The sequence below is a fragment of the Nuphar pumila genome, chromosome 13, assembly GCF_984573655.1.
Source record: "Nuphar pumila chromosome 13, dmNupPumi1.hap1.1, whole genome shotgun sequence".
NCBI classification, from domain to species: Eukaryota; Viridiplantae; Streptophyta; class Magnoliopsida; order Nymphaeales; family Nymphaeaceae; genus Nuphar; species Nuphar pumila.
In genome coordinates this window covers 17,661,505-17,679,043 of record NC_143261.1, presented here as the reverse complement: position 1 = coordinate 17,679,043, position 17,539 = coordinate 17,661,505, and the positions used below count along the sequence as shown (strand labels likewise).

Below are 17,539 nucleotides of genomic sequence, written 5' to 3'. Positions count from 1 at the left end.
GTGTGACTTGATTTAGAAGATATGCTTCAGGAAAAGGTCTTATCATACACATATTTCTATGTCTTGATAGCTTTGAGTCTAGATTTGGAGGGACACGACCAATACCACCTGCTTGTCACTTTTTTGCATAATATTTTGGATTAAGAGAATGTGCTATGCAATGCAAATGAGTGTTGTTCTTATCCCATCTTCTGACTAAAATTGAATGAATATGGTTAAAAAATTCTGAATCATCCAATGTAGGATTTTTTTCTTGATGCTTGAAAACAACAACTTGTATTTTTTCAATCATATTATCCCACATTATTTCAATTTTCATCAGTCGTCATGCTAACCAAAGCATTCTTCACTTTTTTAATCTTCTTCACCATCACAATGATGGACGCAAAACGTGTTTCAACGACTTTCAACAATTTCAAGTCAGAATGTCTATTAAATATAGCATTAACACGATGGCGGTTAACAACAAAATTTCTAATGCTTTTGACATCTCTTTCTAAATCTTCAATCTATGAACATAAAGCATATGCTTGTGAATTTTCGTCTTCTTTGGGGTTGCATATACTCTTTAGGGCCAGATCTACACAGGGAGTCCAAAAAATATGAGGGTAGTCTGGAGCGTTGTCTGTAATAATTTGTACAACATTTTGATCACCCACTTCTTTTATGACTTCTATAAACAATCCCTTCAAATACTTTGCATTTTTATATTCTCTGGATGCGTCAACTGCTTTCAAGAATACTGAGCCACTAAGCGAAGAAGCAATGAAATTAATCAGTGGACGCCTTTAAATATTTGTCCATCCATCAGACACAATAAAAACTCCATTTTGCTCCCATGAATATTTTTTAATCTCCAACAACCTCTCCACATTTGCCCTCTCTTCTGCAAGAAGTGTAAATCGTATTTTTTCTGAGCTTGGAGGCACATAGTCACTCAAATTACAATTTGCCAAGGATGTTACTAAATCCTTCCAATAAGGATTTCTAGCCTCATTAAATGAGAGTGAACTAAAATAAAAATACCTCTCAACTTTTCTATCCAATTCTTCTCTTCCATATGTATTGAATGCTGCTTGTATCGTTCTTCTACCTCCTACATTGACTTTTTTTTTCGGTATCTTCTTGGTGGCTTGCAAATGACACACTAACTGCACAAGAATCGGTCATTGTCTTTCTCTTCTCATATTATTCTTGTATTTTCTTGTATTGTCTTCGCATTGCCTCATCAACTTTTCTACGTCCTGAAATGCCATGTCCTAGTATCTTCAACAAATGAGCCTTCACTCTTGTGTAAGACCCAACAAAATCTCTTTCACAGAGTTTGCATCGAAATCTCTTGTTTCCACCACCTCCTCTAGTTTTTGCAAGTTTATCTACATGTACCCACAATGGCCCCACCTCATCAGTCTCACTACAACTATCAGCAAAACTAGCAGCAGAACTCAAATGTTGGGATGAGGATGACGCAAGTCCTTTCCCTTTATCCGTCATTTTTATCCTGAAAATACAAAAAAAAATACATTCAAAATTTCAAATCAACTTGATATATATATATATATCCTCTGCCAAAAACAGGGAGGGACTCAACCCCTCCCCTGTCGACTCAACAAGAGAGCGAGAGGGGGGGCTCGACCCCCTCCCCTGTCGAAAACAGAGGGAGCAGGGGGGGGGTCAACCCCTCCCCTGCCGATCCAACAAGAGAGCAAGAGGGGGGGGGACTGGGCCCCTCCCCTGCCGAAAACAGAGGGAGCATGGGGGGCTTAGCCCCTCCCCTGCCGACCCAACAAGAGAGCGAGAGGGAGCAGGGGGGCTTAGCCCCTCCCCTGCCGACACAAGAAGAGAGAGAGAGAGGGAGCTAGAAGGTACCTGCGACGAGGGAGAGGAGGTGGCGTCGGGAGGACTCGAGCTGAGCTGCGCGGGAGAGGAGATTGGGGCAATTTTTTTTTGCCCTAATCCTCCTCCATTGTTTTTTTTAACGTCCAAAAAATTGGACCCAAATGACCCTGGGTGCATTGACCACACCCAGGGTCGTGTTGACCGCGGGTGCGGCACCTGCTTTGCCGAGTCCCTGTGACTTAGGTGTGGATCTATTTTCTCAATTTAAAATCCGAAGTCTTTGACTTCTTTAAGAAATTTCATATGATAGTCAAAAATCAATTTTTAAGTAATATCTCTACTCTTAGATCCGATTCGGGTGAAGAGTATCTATCAAATGAATTTCAAAATTATTTTGAAAACAAATGGAATTTGTCATTAAAGATCATGCCCTAGGACTCCTCAACAAAATGGTCTAGCCGAAAGAAAGCATAGACACATTTTGAAAACCATTAGGACACTTCTTATTTCCAAAGGAATTCCAAAAGGTTATTGGGCCGAAGCCGCTTTAACTTCAATTTACTTGATAAATAGAATGATATCTTCATCCTTACAAAATACATCTCCATATGAAAAAATATTTGAAAGAACACCCAATTTCAATAGATTAAGAATTTTTTGGTGTAAGTGTTTTTTCCTTGCACATAAAAGAGATAAATTATCTCCTAAAGTTATTGAATGTGTTTTCTCAGGATATGGAGATAATCAAGAGGGTTTTAGATGCTTCAACCTTAAAAATAACAAACTATATGTATCTAAAGATGTAACATTTTTAGAAAATGAAAATGGTTTTGAGAAAACTAAAGATATTGACGAAAGCGAATATGCTTTCTTATTTGATCTTCTCTCTCAAGAAGATGTGACTCCTCCAGAAGAGGAAATCTCTAATGATTTGTTGAATGATCTAGAGGATATTCCTCTTAACAATATTGAAAATGAAAGTGATAGACCCATCCAAACCTATGTTAGGCGTGGTCAACAAGTTTCCATGAGTGCCTTAGAAAAATATTCTCATGGTTCCAACATAGAAGAAACCTCTTTAAGGAGATCCGGTCGAATCTCCAATCCTCCTAATAGGTTTGTTTCCTATGAGTCTCTAACACCAAAGTATAGAGTGTGTCTAATTGCGTTACACTCTTTTCATAAACCTTTACATTATAATGAAGTAAAAAACATTCCCCAGTGGGTTGAAGCCATGAACTTAGAACTTAGTACCCTTGAAAAGGCAAAAACTTGGGAAATAACCTCATTACCCACTTAAAAGAAATCTATTGGATGTAGATGGGTCTTCAAAATTAAAACTAAAAGTGATGGGTCATTAGAATGCTATAAAGTCTGGTTGGTAGCAAAAGAATACGCTCAAGAATACGGTATAGACTATGAAGAAACCTTCGCTCCCGTAGTTAGGATGACTAGTGTTAGGACTCTTATTGTTGTTGCGTCAGTTAAAAAATAACCTATTTATCAATTAGATGTTAACAATGCATTCTTAAATGGTGAATTAAATGAAGAGGTTTACATGGATCCTCCACCAAGAGTATCTATTGGTGAAAATAAAGCTCTCAAACTTAAAAAGGCATTATATGGTTTAAAGCAAGCTCCAAAGGCTTGGCATGATAGATTTAGCAATGTAATGACAAGTTTAAATTTTCGTTCATGCTATATTGACATCGCTTTGTTTGTTAAAAATGCAGGATCTTCAGTAGTTATTCTACTACTTTATGTTGATGATATGATCATCACTGGAAGTGATGAGCAAAGAATCAATGATATTAAGAAAGTTTTAAAAGAGAATTTTGACATGTCTGACCTTGGTTTCTTAAGATATTTTTTAGGAATTGAAGTGGCGTACTCTCTCCGAGGGTACATTCTCTCTCAAATGAAACTTGCTGCTGACATTTGTTCTAAGTCTAACATCTCCGATGATAAGAAGACAGAAACCCCTGAAGTTATCAATGCAAAGTTAAGGTTGGAAGATGGAACACTCCTCGAGGATCCTACTCCCTACCGCCAACTTGTTGGGTCTTTGACCTACTTATCCATCACTCAGTCAGTCAGTTTCAACATGCACTCACAACTGTGCACATGAGTGCAGTCTTAAGGATAGTCAGATACATAAAAAACACCGTAACTAAGGGAGTTTTTCTTTCCTCTTCATCATCACTTGATTTAATTGCTTATACCGATGCTGATTGGGGAGGAAATCCCAATGATAGAGTCTCAACTACTGGTTTTTGTGTTTTCTTAGGTGACTATGATTTCTTGAAGATGTAAGAAGCAACACAAAGTATCATTGTCTTCAACAGAAGCGGAGTATCGTGCAATGACCACTACAACCATGGAGCTTGTGTGGCTTAGAAGTCTTCTCAGTGATATGGGCATAGTCATCTCTACTCCTTCGAAGATGTGTTGTGACAACAAAAGCGCAATCTATATCGCAAGCAATCACACCTTCCATGAGCGTACTAAACACATCGAGATGGACTGCCACTACGTTCGTGATGAATACCTAAGAGAAACCATAGCACTGCCTTACGTTACATCCGAGTACCAGTTAACGGACTTCTTCACTAAAGCCCTTGTTGCTCCTCGTTTTATGTTCCTTCTCAACAAGCTTTCAGTTATATCCCCATAAAGCTTGAGGGAGGGTGTTAAAATACATATAATCAATAAATAAATATATATATATATATATATATATATATATATTCAATCATACCCGATAAGGGTATTCCTGTAATTCTGCCTAATAGGGGCATTATAGTCTTTTTTTATTTTTGTTTTTGTTTTTCTTATTTTTTTTTTATTTTTTCTTTTCTTTTTCCTAAAATGCATTTAATGCATTCACATTGGGGGTCCCAACTAAGAGTCGTTGGGCCCCCAACGATCACAATTGTGACCGTTGGGAGCCCAACGACACCTTGTTGGGCCTCCCAATGTGGTCTCTCTCTCTCTTACTTTTCTTCCTTTCTCTCACTCCTCCTTGCCTATAAATAAGTGGGGTCTCCCCCTTTGTAATGAATGGCTTCTTGAAGCCCTTTCTTGCATTTATAAGAATTTATGTTTGCAAGCCATTGTTGGCTTTTGTGTATGTCCTTTTTGGACTTGTTCTCTGCTTTCTATATGTGAATGTCCATTGTTGGACATTGTTTATATTTTTGCATATTTCATTACACTCCATACAAAGAAAAGTAGGGTGATTTGTTTTCCAAAATAGTCATGGGTAATCTGTTTATCACATAAACCGCCGAATGAAAAGCTTCTACCCAGAAAGAAATTGGAAGATTACTATAATGCATCATGGTCATTGCACTCTCGACAATATGACGATGCTTCCGTTTAGCAATCCCATTCTGTTGAGATGTATGTGGGCAAGACACCTGACTTCTTATTCCATTAGTTTAGAGAAAAGTAATAAAGTCATTTGAAGAGAATTCACCTCCCTCGTCACATTGGAAACAAAGAATATTTTCAGAAAAATGATTCTTGACAAGAGAATGAAAATTCTGAAACAACTTGAAGGTCTCAGATTTGCATTTCATAAAGAAGATCCATGTGTAACGAGAATAACTATAAACAAATATAAGATAATATCTAATTCTAGACATAGAGGGAACTGGAGCAGGACCCCAGACATCAGAACAGATAATTTCAAAAGGTCTTGAATTTCATTTATTTATAGAATGAAAAGGAAGAACATGGCTCTTATATAAAAAACAATTAGAACATTTTTTATCATCGACACTTAATCCTAAACTTGACTTGAGAATGAGATTGTTCGAGATAAGCTTTTCAATAAAACGACTACTACAATGACCTAAATGATCATGCCAAAGATTTGACTCAATACATTTAGAAACACTAAAAACACCCTTAGGAAGCACAGAAGACGACGATGTTGTGGTGAGCTTCAAGTTGTGGTCAACAGGGCGAGCACGAGTAGAAGGATCATCTTGGAAGACATACATATTGCCCTGTCGTTTTTCTTCAGCTAACGTTTCCCTCATGCGAAGGTTCTTGACACGTACAGAGAAATGAATAAACTCAACTAAAGCATTAATATCATCAACAAGCTTGGAAACAAAAACAACATTTTTCTTGATATTTGGTGCATGAATGATATTTGAGAGACTGAGAGAGGATTTCGACATAGGAATAACGGAGTTTCCAATATGAGAGATAGAATGGTGAGACCCATCCTCAGTGACAATACTATTTTTACCAACATAGAGAACAAGAGTTAGGAGCTTACGAGCATTACCGGTAACGTGAGTCGCTGCCCTGGAATCAACATACCAAGTACCCTGATCATTCTGTTTTAGTTTTAATTCAGCTAAGGCAGACAATAACAACTCCTTTACTTCTCCATAGGCCCTTGAGTTATCTGTCCCTTTCCTTGCCCATTCCTTCCTTGACCTCCCTTGTCCCTAGAATCATACCTTCCACGCCCTTGCCTATAAGCAATACTTGTGGCAAGCACATCTTGGGCTCAACATGAACGAGAGTCTCTTTAGAAAATCCCTTCAAAGTCATCTTATATTAAAAAAGCTTGGCACACAGGTCTTCAAAAGTAGGTAGATCTGGTAGACACAATAAGGAAGTAACAATCATGTGATAATCGGGCCCCAGCCCGCTCAAAATTTGTTGCACCATATCTTTGTCACTTATTGCACAACCCACAATAGCTAATTGATTTGTAATAGTCTTCATTTTGTTCAAGTATTCCATGATAGTCATGGAGTCCTTTAGCATTTGAAATTCCTTCTTTAAAAATATTACCATGGCCTGAGAAACTTGTGAATATGTTTTAACTAGTCTATCCCATAGCTGCATAGCTGTGCAGTCATCCGGAATTGCCACAAGTACCTCTTGTGATAGTGTAGAAGTAATGTAGGCAACCAACGCCTGGTCACATTTCATCCAAGTTACATACTCTGGATTTCTGACATACGTAACAACAGATTCTCCCTTACCATTCTTGTTGTCCGGTGATATGAACTCTGGAGGAACTGGAATAGAGTCATCCAGATGTCCAGAAAGATCCTGACTCCTTATGAACAAGATGATTTGCCTCTTCCAGGTTAGGAAATTAAAATTGTTCAGTTTCTCATATACAAGTTGACTAAGAAAACTTGAGGATCAAATTGGGAAGAAAACAATTCCATATTCTATAGAAGAAAAACGAAAATTAAGAAGGGTTGAAAAGAAAGGAGGAAAGAACTCCGAATAAAGACGCAGTCACAAATAACGTCTGTTGAATTCATAAGAGGGAATTGATGATAAAATCTACTGCCTCCGCCTTTTTTTTTGGTTAGGGCGATCTGTAAACCAGAGACAGTGAAACGGTATTTGCTGTAAGGAAAACTGTTCTAAATGATGTTCAACCGAGATTAAGCACATTACTTTAGATAGGATGTTGCATTTATTTTTGTTTTTGTTTTTTTATTTTTGAATCAAAATAAGGTGAAAGAGAATCTAAAAGGACGATCAGTCAAGAAGAGATTGATCGGGTAGGCAAGGAAAAGGAAGATATAGGGAAAACAAAGAAAAACAGATTTGACGTGACCTTTATTTGGCTTGGAATCACGCCTATCTGATCTGACGTGATTTTTTTTTTAAAAAAAAAGAGAAATCACGTCTGGAATAATAAAAGACAGAAGAAGGAAGGGTCCCGATTTCTAAAGAACAAAGGAACGACAAAATGGATTAGAGTTGTGAATGATAAATGATATGGAATAACCCAAAAGGCGAAAAATAGGAAGAAAGGTAGAATCATGATTTTAAGCAAATACGTGAAGAAAATTGAGATTGATAAATAGCCTTTCTGAGATACGGTAATGGTTGGGAATAAAAAACAGAATGAGAAGAATAAGACGATAAGAAGAAGAAAGAAGTAGAAGAGAACCTTAAGAAGAGTCAGGAAACCCGATTTCGATTCTGATGAAGGAGGTTACGATCTCCAGAACTGGATCTACTGCTCTGATACCATGTTAGAGTTCAAGAAACTGATGTTGGGTCACACAAACAGACAGAAATGTGAGAGAGAGAAAAAGAGAGACAATGCTGCTATTAAAACCGTAAAACCCTCCTTAGAGAGTCAGCACTCAAACTTCACATTATATATATGTATGCTTTAATACAACATTAGGGTACCAAAATACCCCTTTTACAACAGCTCATAATTACAATACAACCATTAACAAGAATGCGGTAAACAAGCATTGGATCTGGATCCCAAATCCAAATCCAAAGTATGAGAGACGACTTCTTTTCATCTTTGGTGTTAAATTCCAGACAATATGGTTTAATATGTTCCGGTTCTCCACAATTATAACAAACAATAATACCCCTCTTCTTTTCATCTCCTTTTTCCACATACGTATGATTTTTCTCATAGTTGTTGTTTTTATAAAAGTGTGGCGGTTTGTATGTATGGGTGTTGAATCCCGATTTTGAAACGGCCAAGGAGTCATACCTGGAGGGAAAGAGGTCGAGACGGCGACACTGGTCACAGCTTCTCCTTTGAAAAGCGGTTGCAATGCTTCCACGAGTTGAAAATATATATGTTTGAAATTAATTTACTTGAAGATTATTGATCAACTTGTGAAGGACCAACCAAAGCAACCTTTCTTTCATCTTTGGTCTTAAATTCCGGAAAATATGGTTTAATATGTTCCGGTTCTCCACAATTATAACAAACAATAATACCCCTCTTCTTTTCATCTCCTTTTTCCACATACGCACGATTTTTCTCATAGTTTTTGTTCTTATAAAAGTGTGGCGGTTTGTATGTATGGGTGTTGAATCCCGGTTTTGAAACGGTCAATACATTGTCTTTGACTTCTTTTAATTCATTTTGAGACCTCAATCTAGTCTTTTTCATACATACTTGAGCTAAAACCTCTTGGATAAGAGGAAGCTCATCTTGTCTATTATGAATAATGTTACTTCTCATTTGCTCAAATTCGGGTCTCAATCCTCTTATAAATTGAAAAAATTGCTCATTTTTTATTTGCTTCTTTTTAAGTTGAGCATCATTGGGCTTCCAAATGGGCCCCAATTTGGTCATTTGATCCCATAATTTCTTTAGAGAGCCAAAGTACTCTCTAACGCTCTTTTCACCTTATTTACAATTGTGTATTTTTTATCTTGAAACTCTCATCTAAAGGCAATATCACATTGAGTATACGTTTGTTTAATAAAGGGTCATGCTTCATTGGCTTTCTCAAATTCCAAAATAGTTCTCACACCTATCTTCATTCATACTTCCCATGAATAGGGAAACTACCTTGGCATGGGTTATTTCCCATTATTTCAAGGCTTTCTTATAACTCACAAGAGCTTTTTCTTTTTTATCTCCTTTGAGCACTTCTTTCTTAATGGTTTCATCTTTCTCTTTTATGGATTTTGTGAGAGTAAGTTGAGGTTAAATTGTGGAACCATCAATATACTCCCACAAACCTTTTCCAATAAGAATTCTTTTAGTGGCGGTAGCCCATAGATTATAATTCTTTCCATCAAATTTGATTGGAACTACTCTCACAACTTCTTTGTCGGTCATGGAACCAAAAAATATAAGGCAAGAGAATAGAGTAGAGAGAAGGAATAAATACTCGGAACAATTTTCAACTCCTTTTGAAAATCCAATGCCTCTATGCATTCACGAGATGAGAAATCTTCAAGAAAATTGATCGGCATGCTTCCCAAGAAAAGACCCGATCTTTGCACCACTTAAATATGCTTGAAGGAGAGTTGAATATCACCAAGAAGAGTCGACCCAGCTCTGATACCATGTCACGAACTGATGTGAACTGATGTTATGCTTTAGAGAGCCACTTATGAGCTAGAGTACACTTTGGGGTCCAACGGCTCCTAATTTATTCCCATAATGCCTGTGATGGCTGGGAATATTTACAAAAATAAGAATAACCAAATGAAAAAAGAAAAATATAAAAATGCACCTACTTTTTATATACATGTGAAGAAACAAAAATATCCGTAAACTATAAATGTACAGAAATATGTATGTAAACATATACATACATATATGTTTACATTAACAATAATAAGGTCACACTGTAAGGATTAGTTGAACAAAAAGGAACTGAAAGAAGTTAATTCTGTTGTATTTGGTTGATTGATAAAAAGCTATCCAGTTATTTATTCTTTTCACTGCTCATATGTGTAATATAGCTCTATTCGCAGTAGCATCTATATTTGTAAAGATTCAATCTACTCATCTCTCTTTAAAAACTTAGTGCTTAAAGATATTCTCATGGTGCCTGCCTCCTTTTCTACTTGAGTCTGATTTTAGTCCTTTACTCCATGGAAAAGAAAGAAAAGCTCAGGTCAACATGCCTTTCTGTGGTATCTTAAATCAAGGAATTTGTGATTCTGAACGGTTCTTGCATATTTGAAAATATGACAGGGCAATGCTGGTTTGCAAACATTTATCTTAATGTTGTGGTATAGATCTTTCAAAATGTGCTGTGTTTCTCTATTTCCAATACTTCGTAAAATGTTCTCAAATGAGAACACCAGATTGCAAATTTTGCTGTACTGTTTTTTAATTGATTAATGCTTATGTTTACCGTCTCAATCGAACTCTGTGAAGCCTTTCATGTTAGACTTCTTTTGGTTTCAAGTAACTGCTTACAAATCTTTTCGGGAACCCTCCAATGGATGACTTGTCAAAAGCAATTTATCTGTGAATCTGTTTGCAGGAGAAATGGCTTTGCTTGTTGAAGGTTTGGGTGTGGGAGGTGACACAAGCATAGAAGAATACATAATTGGCCCAGCCAATGAGCTAGATGAAGATCAGGAACCTACGGTAGAGAAGGGCCAGATCAAATTATATGGACCAGAAGAGGGTCTGTCTTGGATTGCTAAACCTGTTACTGGACAAAGTGCCATTGGTCTTGTTTCTAGGCATGGCAGCATGGCTACTCAGAGCATTCCACTTATGGACCCAATGGTTACACTATTTGGCAGTGTCCATGAGAAGCTTCCTCAGATGGGAAGCATGAGAAGCGGATTTTTCCCGAACTTTGGCAGCATGTTCAGTGTGGCTGAGCAGCAGCATGTGAAGCAGGATCAGTGGGATGAAGAAAACCAGAGGGAGAACGCAGGAGAAGACTATGCCTCCGATGCAGGTGGGGCTGATTCTGATGACAACCTGCAGAGTCCATTACTTTCCCGGCAAACCACAAGCATGGACAAAGACATGCCAGCACCACTAGCCTATGGCAGTATGCTCAGCATGCGCCGTAATAGCAGCCTTCTGCAGGGTGATGCAGTGAGCAGCATGGGCATTGGAGGAGGGTGGCAGTTGGCATGGAAGTGGTCTGAAAGGGAAAAAGAAGATGGCACAAAAGAAGGAGGGTTTAAAAGGATCTATTTGCATGAGGAGGGTATTCCTGGATCCCATCGTGGTTCCATCATCTCCATCCCTGGTGTTGAAATTCCTGCAGATGGTGACTACATCCAAGCTGCTGCATTGGTTAGCCAACCTGCACTGTACTCAAAGGAGCTTATGGAGCAGCACCCAGTTGGGCCTGCTATGGTTCACCCATCTGAGACAGCTGTCAGGGGTCCTAGATGGTCAGATATCTTTGAAGCTGGAGTTAAGCATGCATTACTTGTAGGCGTAGGAATTCAGATCCTTGAGCAGGTATAAGTCATGAATTTTATTTTATTTTCAGTGAAACCAAAAGTAAACTACTTTTAAGTTTTTTGTTCTTGACATGGTTAATGATCTTTAATCATTTGTTCTGTATCTGAATGTCCACAAGTTCTTCTTTCGTTTATGTTAATGATAGTGTGACCATAGGTATAATAGCATGTCAAGAATACAGCATCAGGGATGTTTTGTAAACTAAAGAACATATTAAGGAGGCTTTAGTAAAGTGTACCCTTACCTTTGCATGTAGCAGGTTACCGCTATAGGAGATTTTTTCCAAATCACATTATCTCGGATGTCATACTTTATCAATTTTATGGCTTTTGTTCTTTTCACAAATGGTTTATTTTTGTTTGAACTTCTTATTTTGTTGTTCTGAACTTTGTCCTCCTGTACAGTTGTCAGTATATATATTATGATGGTGTTTTTTTCTCTCCAACTGTTGAAGCATGTCATCTTGCTGACGTTACATGGTTTTCCCTTTTTCCTGTCCTGCAGTTTGCTGGCATAAATGGTGTTCTCTATTATACTCCCCAAATTCTCGACCAAGCAGGTGTTGAGGTGCTCCTTGAAAATGTTGGCATTGGGTCAGACTCCGCATCCCTTCTTATCAGTGCTGTCACCTGCTTGTTAATGCTTCCATGCATAGCAATTGCTATGAGGCTTATGGATATTTCTGGTAGACGGTAATTTCCTTTTTCCTGCTCTCCAGCATAAACTCAGAACAGAAAAACAAAAAAAAAAATACTGGAAGCTAATGCACTTATAATAGCCTGAGCCACATGGAACACCTCACAATCTTCACAAAAGCTGGTGCCATTTGCTCGAAACCAATTGTTGACGGGTGTCTCCTCTTTTCTTATTCATCCATGGTGTGAAGCGCAAATATAACCAAAAAGCACCAGCGTGTAATGAAATGAGAGTACTCTCACAATCCACAGCCCAATAAGGTTCAAGCAAGGAACAAGGTGATCACTCACACAACCCGATATGGGTTCAAACAGACGAAAGACCACTAAGGGTCAAGGCAACAACATAAAAAATAAAGATTTTTATTCATAAAATGCATACAAGATGCATACCTTACAAAGGGTGAAAACCTCACATATATATATATATATATATATATAAACACAAGGGAGTGAGAGACTCCTCTAGCCGTTGGGACTCCCCAACAGCTCTATTGTGTCAAGGACAATAATGCCTTTGACACAAAACCTAATACCAAAAGTAATTAAAAGGGGAAAAATAAAAGAAAGAAATAATAGAAATAAAAAGGTTATTACAATAAGTGAAAAGACCAAAATACCCTTAGAGGGTATACCTATTGCATTTACATAAACAACTATATATATATATATATATATATATATAAAGTACAAGGTATCTTAACTTACCTGACAGAATTCCATGCTCACCTCTTACCCAGCTCCAGACTAGTCTCTTAGAGCATTCAAGTTTTATGCTATAGATGGATCTGTCTTTAAGCTTCATGCCATTTTGTGATTGGATATGATGCTACCAGATTTTGATAGAATCAAGCATGCAAATGTGCTTTAATTTTCTTCAAAATAGACTTCAATTATTACCTATCTGAATGGCACAGACTGTGATTTATTTGAAAGAATATCTACGAAATATCTCCTTTCTTTTCTGCTTGTTATTTCTTGAATCTTTTGGCTTTGAATATAGGTCTCTCTTGCTATCCACAATTCCAGTGTTGGTTGTATCCTTAGTCGTCCTAGTTGTGAGCACATCTGTATCAATGAACTCCGTGGCTCAGGCTGCCATTTCCTGCACATGCGTTGTGGTGTACTTTTGCTGCTTTGTCATGGGCTTCGGGCCAATCCCCAACATTCTCTGCTCGGAGATCTTTCCAACACGGGTCCGTGGTGTTTGCATTGCCATCTGCTCATTGACTATGTGGATCGGTGACATAATTGTCACATACACACTTCCAGTCCTGTTGGATACGATTGGTCTTGCGGGTGTCTTTGGCATCTATGCAGTTGTTTGTGTGGTGTCATGGGTGTTTGTGTTCTTGAAAGTACCGGAGACCAAAGGAATGCCGCTTGAAGTCATCACAGAATTCTTTGCAGTCGGAGCGAAGCAAAAAATAAACTGACATGTTTCTCGTTCCCTGGAAACACTGATCACGCTGGAGGGAAGTTCCTGGCTCTCCGGATCGTATGGACTCTAGATTTTGCAAAACAGAAGGATGATGGTGGTGGTGGAGGTTAGATTTCAAGGTGCTATGGTATTTTGAGGGATTGTTGTGCAGATTTGAGGTCCTTGAGGGTGAGGTTGCTCTATGTTTTTGAGGTGGTGGGATAAACAGGTATCTTTTGACACCGGGACCAAGCGTTGCATTTTTTTTTATTCATTTTTCTCCCTTATTCCTGAACATTTTGCATATTTGACTGGCAATAAAAACAAACAGTAGGATGTAACAATAATCGGCGAGTTCTAATAGAATTTGCTGTTCTGTTCTCCTTCATTCTTTTTATTTGCACAGGTATTGTTGATCTCTATTCTCTCATGGCTCAACCTTGATATGTGCGGTATATACATCGTTGACTGTTGCAAGGTTGAAGTCTGCATTTTGTGCTGAGCACCGTCAAGGCTCTGTTCGGGAGCCTTACAGCACTGGGATGAAGACATCGTGTTTATGAGTTGCCAAAAATATGGTTTTGTCAAAATGCAGTGTTTGGAACAGAGTTGCCAAAACATCCTCTTATGAATGTTGTATTAATGTCGTGTTGAGGTTGCCAACTCCATCCTCAGGACAGTGCTTGAGCAACACCATTGCTCCCAAACAGCAGAGGGTGTGATTTTGGTGCAGCTATAATATGGAACTGATTGGGCAGATCTCTAAAATTGTGTGGTTCAGAGAGAGAGAGAGAGAGAGCAAACCGTGAGTTTCTTTGGCCCACAAGGGCTCCTCTTACCATGTAGGGGCGATTTGTGAATGTCATCAAAATGATGGGACACCACGAGTTCGAAACCCACAACGAGGCATCTCTAGCCGATAGGTTGAAGCTTGGTGTGTTGGACAGGGGTTGGGGTCGCTCAAGGTTGCGGCAATGATGAAGATATTACTTCTGATGCAGGTGAAAATTGGGCCGTAGATCATGAAAGGGGTTTTCCCTTGGCCTAGCTATATTGAGGAAATAAAGAAAAAGGTGTGCGCGACCATCTGCCTACTTCCTTCCGTGTTTAGGGTTTCCTTTAGGCAGCAAACTCCAAGAATCCATTATTTTTTCATGCATGATAATTGGTAAGCCCCATGGGTCATAACGACCCAAGCCCTTACGGAGCCCACCAAAACATGTTTATGATGTTCATTTAGAAAAAGTAACCAAACATCTAATTTCGGACACCTACTACCCTTGCTTCTGCTTTTATAATATTTAAGATTATGATCTATGATTGGGCTGTTGGGAGTACTGCCAATGAGCACAATGGACCTCAGGGGTTTTATCAGTGGAGGCCTGCACTCGGGCTGGCTGGGTTCGTACCCATCCCAAGAGTGGCGATGAAACGTTATTGAGCCAGATTTGAGTGCACCCAGAAGGTTAGAGTACGTGACTCATTGACAGCCCTAAGGACCCACAAACATGTTCCTAAAGACTCCGAATCATGGATTTTAGGCCATATCCGATAGTCGGATTCAGCAACGCTTATAAGAACCATAGGGTACCTGGTTTACGCCCCTTGATTTGCCCTTAAGTTTATAACCTGGTATGCCCGGTCAGATCCAGGCCAAGATCTGGTTATCCATGTCTGCCACCTTGTATCCGTTCATATTCAGGACACCGACCCCCATCAGAAAAGCCTATTATCCGAATCCGGGTCTGTGACCCTGAGTTCTGGCTGGGAAGATCGGGATGTTGGTCCTTATGATCTCCCCACCTCACAGCAGGGAGCAAGCGGATCAGATTGGATTCGGTAAACCAAATTCTATCCGATTAAAGTCAGATTTAGATTCTGATGCAGCTCACATCCAGATCTAAATCTGGCAGCTAATCCAACCAGGCTACATATAAAGCATATCCAGTTAGCTAGTCAGATCCAGATTTGATATTACCTTTTCCCATTTTACTTTGAATCCTAATCTGAATCCAATTAAGCAAGATCCGATTAGGTCGGATTCAGTACTGTCTAGGTTCAAATTTCAAACCGAGTCTGATCCTCACAACCCACGTGGGCTTTCTACAAAGAATCCGGCGGTACCACATGTCCTCGATGACGTCATCCCTCCACCGTCATCCAAATCCTTGCGGTCGTGAGTCGTCCTTCAAATCTGAGAGGAGTCGGCGGCATGCGTTGAGCTGTCAGTCAAAGACAGAGCTGACCATTATTCCAAAAGAAAGACGGAACAGGGCTTTAACTCAATCTGACCGCAGGTCGGGTCTGGAACGATCGTTACTCACAGGAAGATCCAGGCACGCCCAAGTGGAACATGGATCCCATCATTTGAAATAGGATGGGTTCCATCATAGATTCAATCCTAGCCATCCAATCAATGGCTAGGATTGAATGTATGATGGAACCCATCCTATTTCAAATGACGGGATCCGTGTTCCGTCCAAGCGGGTCTGCCAAACCTCCTATCGGGTCGGTTGGGTCCAGTGACGCAAGTTTGGATTTTTTTTCCAGAAATAGGACACAAGGTCGCATTTTTTTAATTGTTTAATAAAAAAATATTTTTCATATTTTAATTTTAAAAATATGTTTTCTTAAATATTATTAAAACATATTAAATATTATTAAAATACTAAAATAATGATCATACGAATCTGTGTCTGAATCAGCGTGTCCAGTCGTGTGAGCAGAAATACACAGCCAAAATTATTGTGTCCCTGTGACAAATGATAACAGTGAAAGTGAAACTTTATATAAAAGGAAGATAACGACGAATTCATGATAACAAATGGGATGATGCGTTTGAATAGAAAACTAAGCATGAGAAAAATTTGTACTTGATTCCTCGCTGTGGTAAACTGTTTTTTTTAATGAGATTTACCACTGGTGAAACATAGTGTATGTTTTGTGAGTTCAATTTCACCGGTGTTCATGTAGCTTTCAAAGGCGGGGCCACCTAAGGCAGGGCGGTCACATGGGCCCCACCCGGTGTTTTTCTCGCTTCGGCAAGGGTTTCACGACATCAAAAGAAAATTTTACCAGCATTCATATGTTCTATGCTTAATTTAAAAAAAAAAATACCACCTTTAAAAACCATAATTTTTCTCAATGTTGCCTATCACTTTTTATTTTAATCATGATAACTGTACACATGGTTTAAGTAGAGTGGTTTGTCTTCATTTAATTACCTAAATCAGTGCATCACTACTCTAAAATTTATAAAATCATATTCTGAAATGTTAATTTGAAAAATTATAGTAATATTGTCATTCAAATATGATTTAAGTTGAACTCTCAATGGCTTCGCTCATCTGGTGGAGGCGACTTGTGAATGTCACCAAGTTGACGGGATGTCACAAGTTCGAAATCCACAGGTGGAGGCCCTTGCTGCAAGGTCGAAGCAAGGTGTACTCCCCATGGACAGAGAGGGACCTTAAGGGTTTTATCAACCGGAGGCTAGCTGATGTGGGGACTGTGATGAGTTTTTTTCCTTAGATTATCACAAAAAATAATATTTTTTTCTCCCTAAGCCCTTCATATCACTGACCACATGTTGGCAAGAAGTCTCTGGTTGGTAAAACTCCCTCTGGTCCATTGAAAAGTGCACCCAGCTTTGACCGGGCTCCATCCGTGGGTTTCAAACTCATAAAATCTTACTTTATCTAAGAAGGTTCACAAGTCACCCCTACCAGGTTGCACCTTTGACCTTTCTGTCTTTAAAAATATGGATTCAACTACTTGGCACACTTAAATGGACCTTGACTTTGTTCAGTGCTCAGCCTTTTGGTTTTTCAAAGCCATTGAGAATCCTAACTCCAAAAAAGCTAGTGGGCGTCT

At 38.8% G+C, this 17,539-nt stretch overlaps 1 protein-coding gene across 2 annotated transcripts in view; it reads left to right on the top strand.

The window, feature by feature from the left end:
* LOC149817956 (monosaccharide-sensing protein 2-like) overlaps positions 1-14,052 on the top strand; it is a 40,848-nt gene extending 26,796 nt beyond the window's left edge. For both annotated transcript variants that reach the window (XM_089985253.1, XM_089985254.1), the window contains exons 4-6: positions 10,602-11,548; positions 12,056-12,243; positions 13,250-14,052. In XM_089985253.1, the coding sequence (XP_089841379.1) occupies positions 10,602-11,548; positions 12,056-12,243; positions 13,250-13,682 (1,568 nt within the window). In that variant the 3' untranslated portion in view covers positions 13,683-14,052. The remainder of the gene's footprint in view (positions 1-10,601; positions 11,549-12,055; positions 12,244-13,249) is intronic.
* Positions 14,053-17,539: the final 3,487 nt, after the last annotated feature.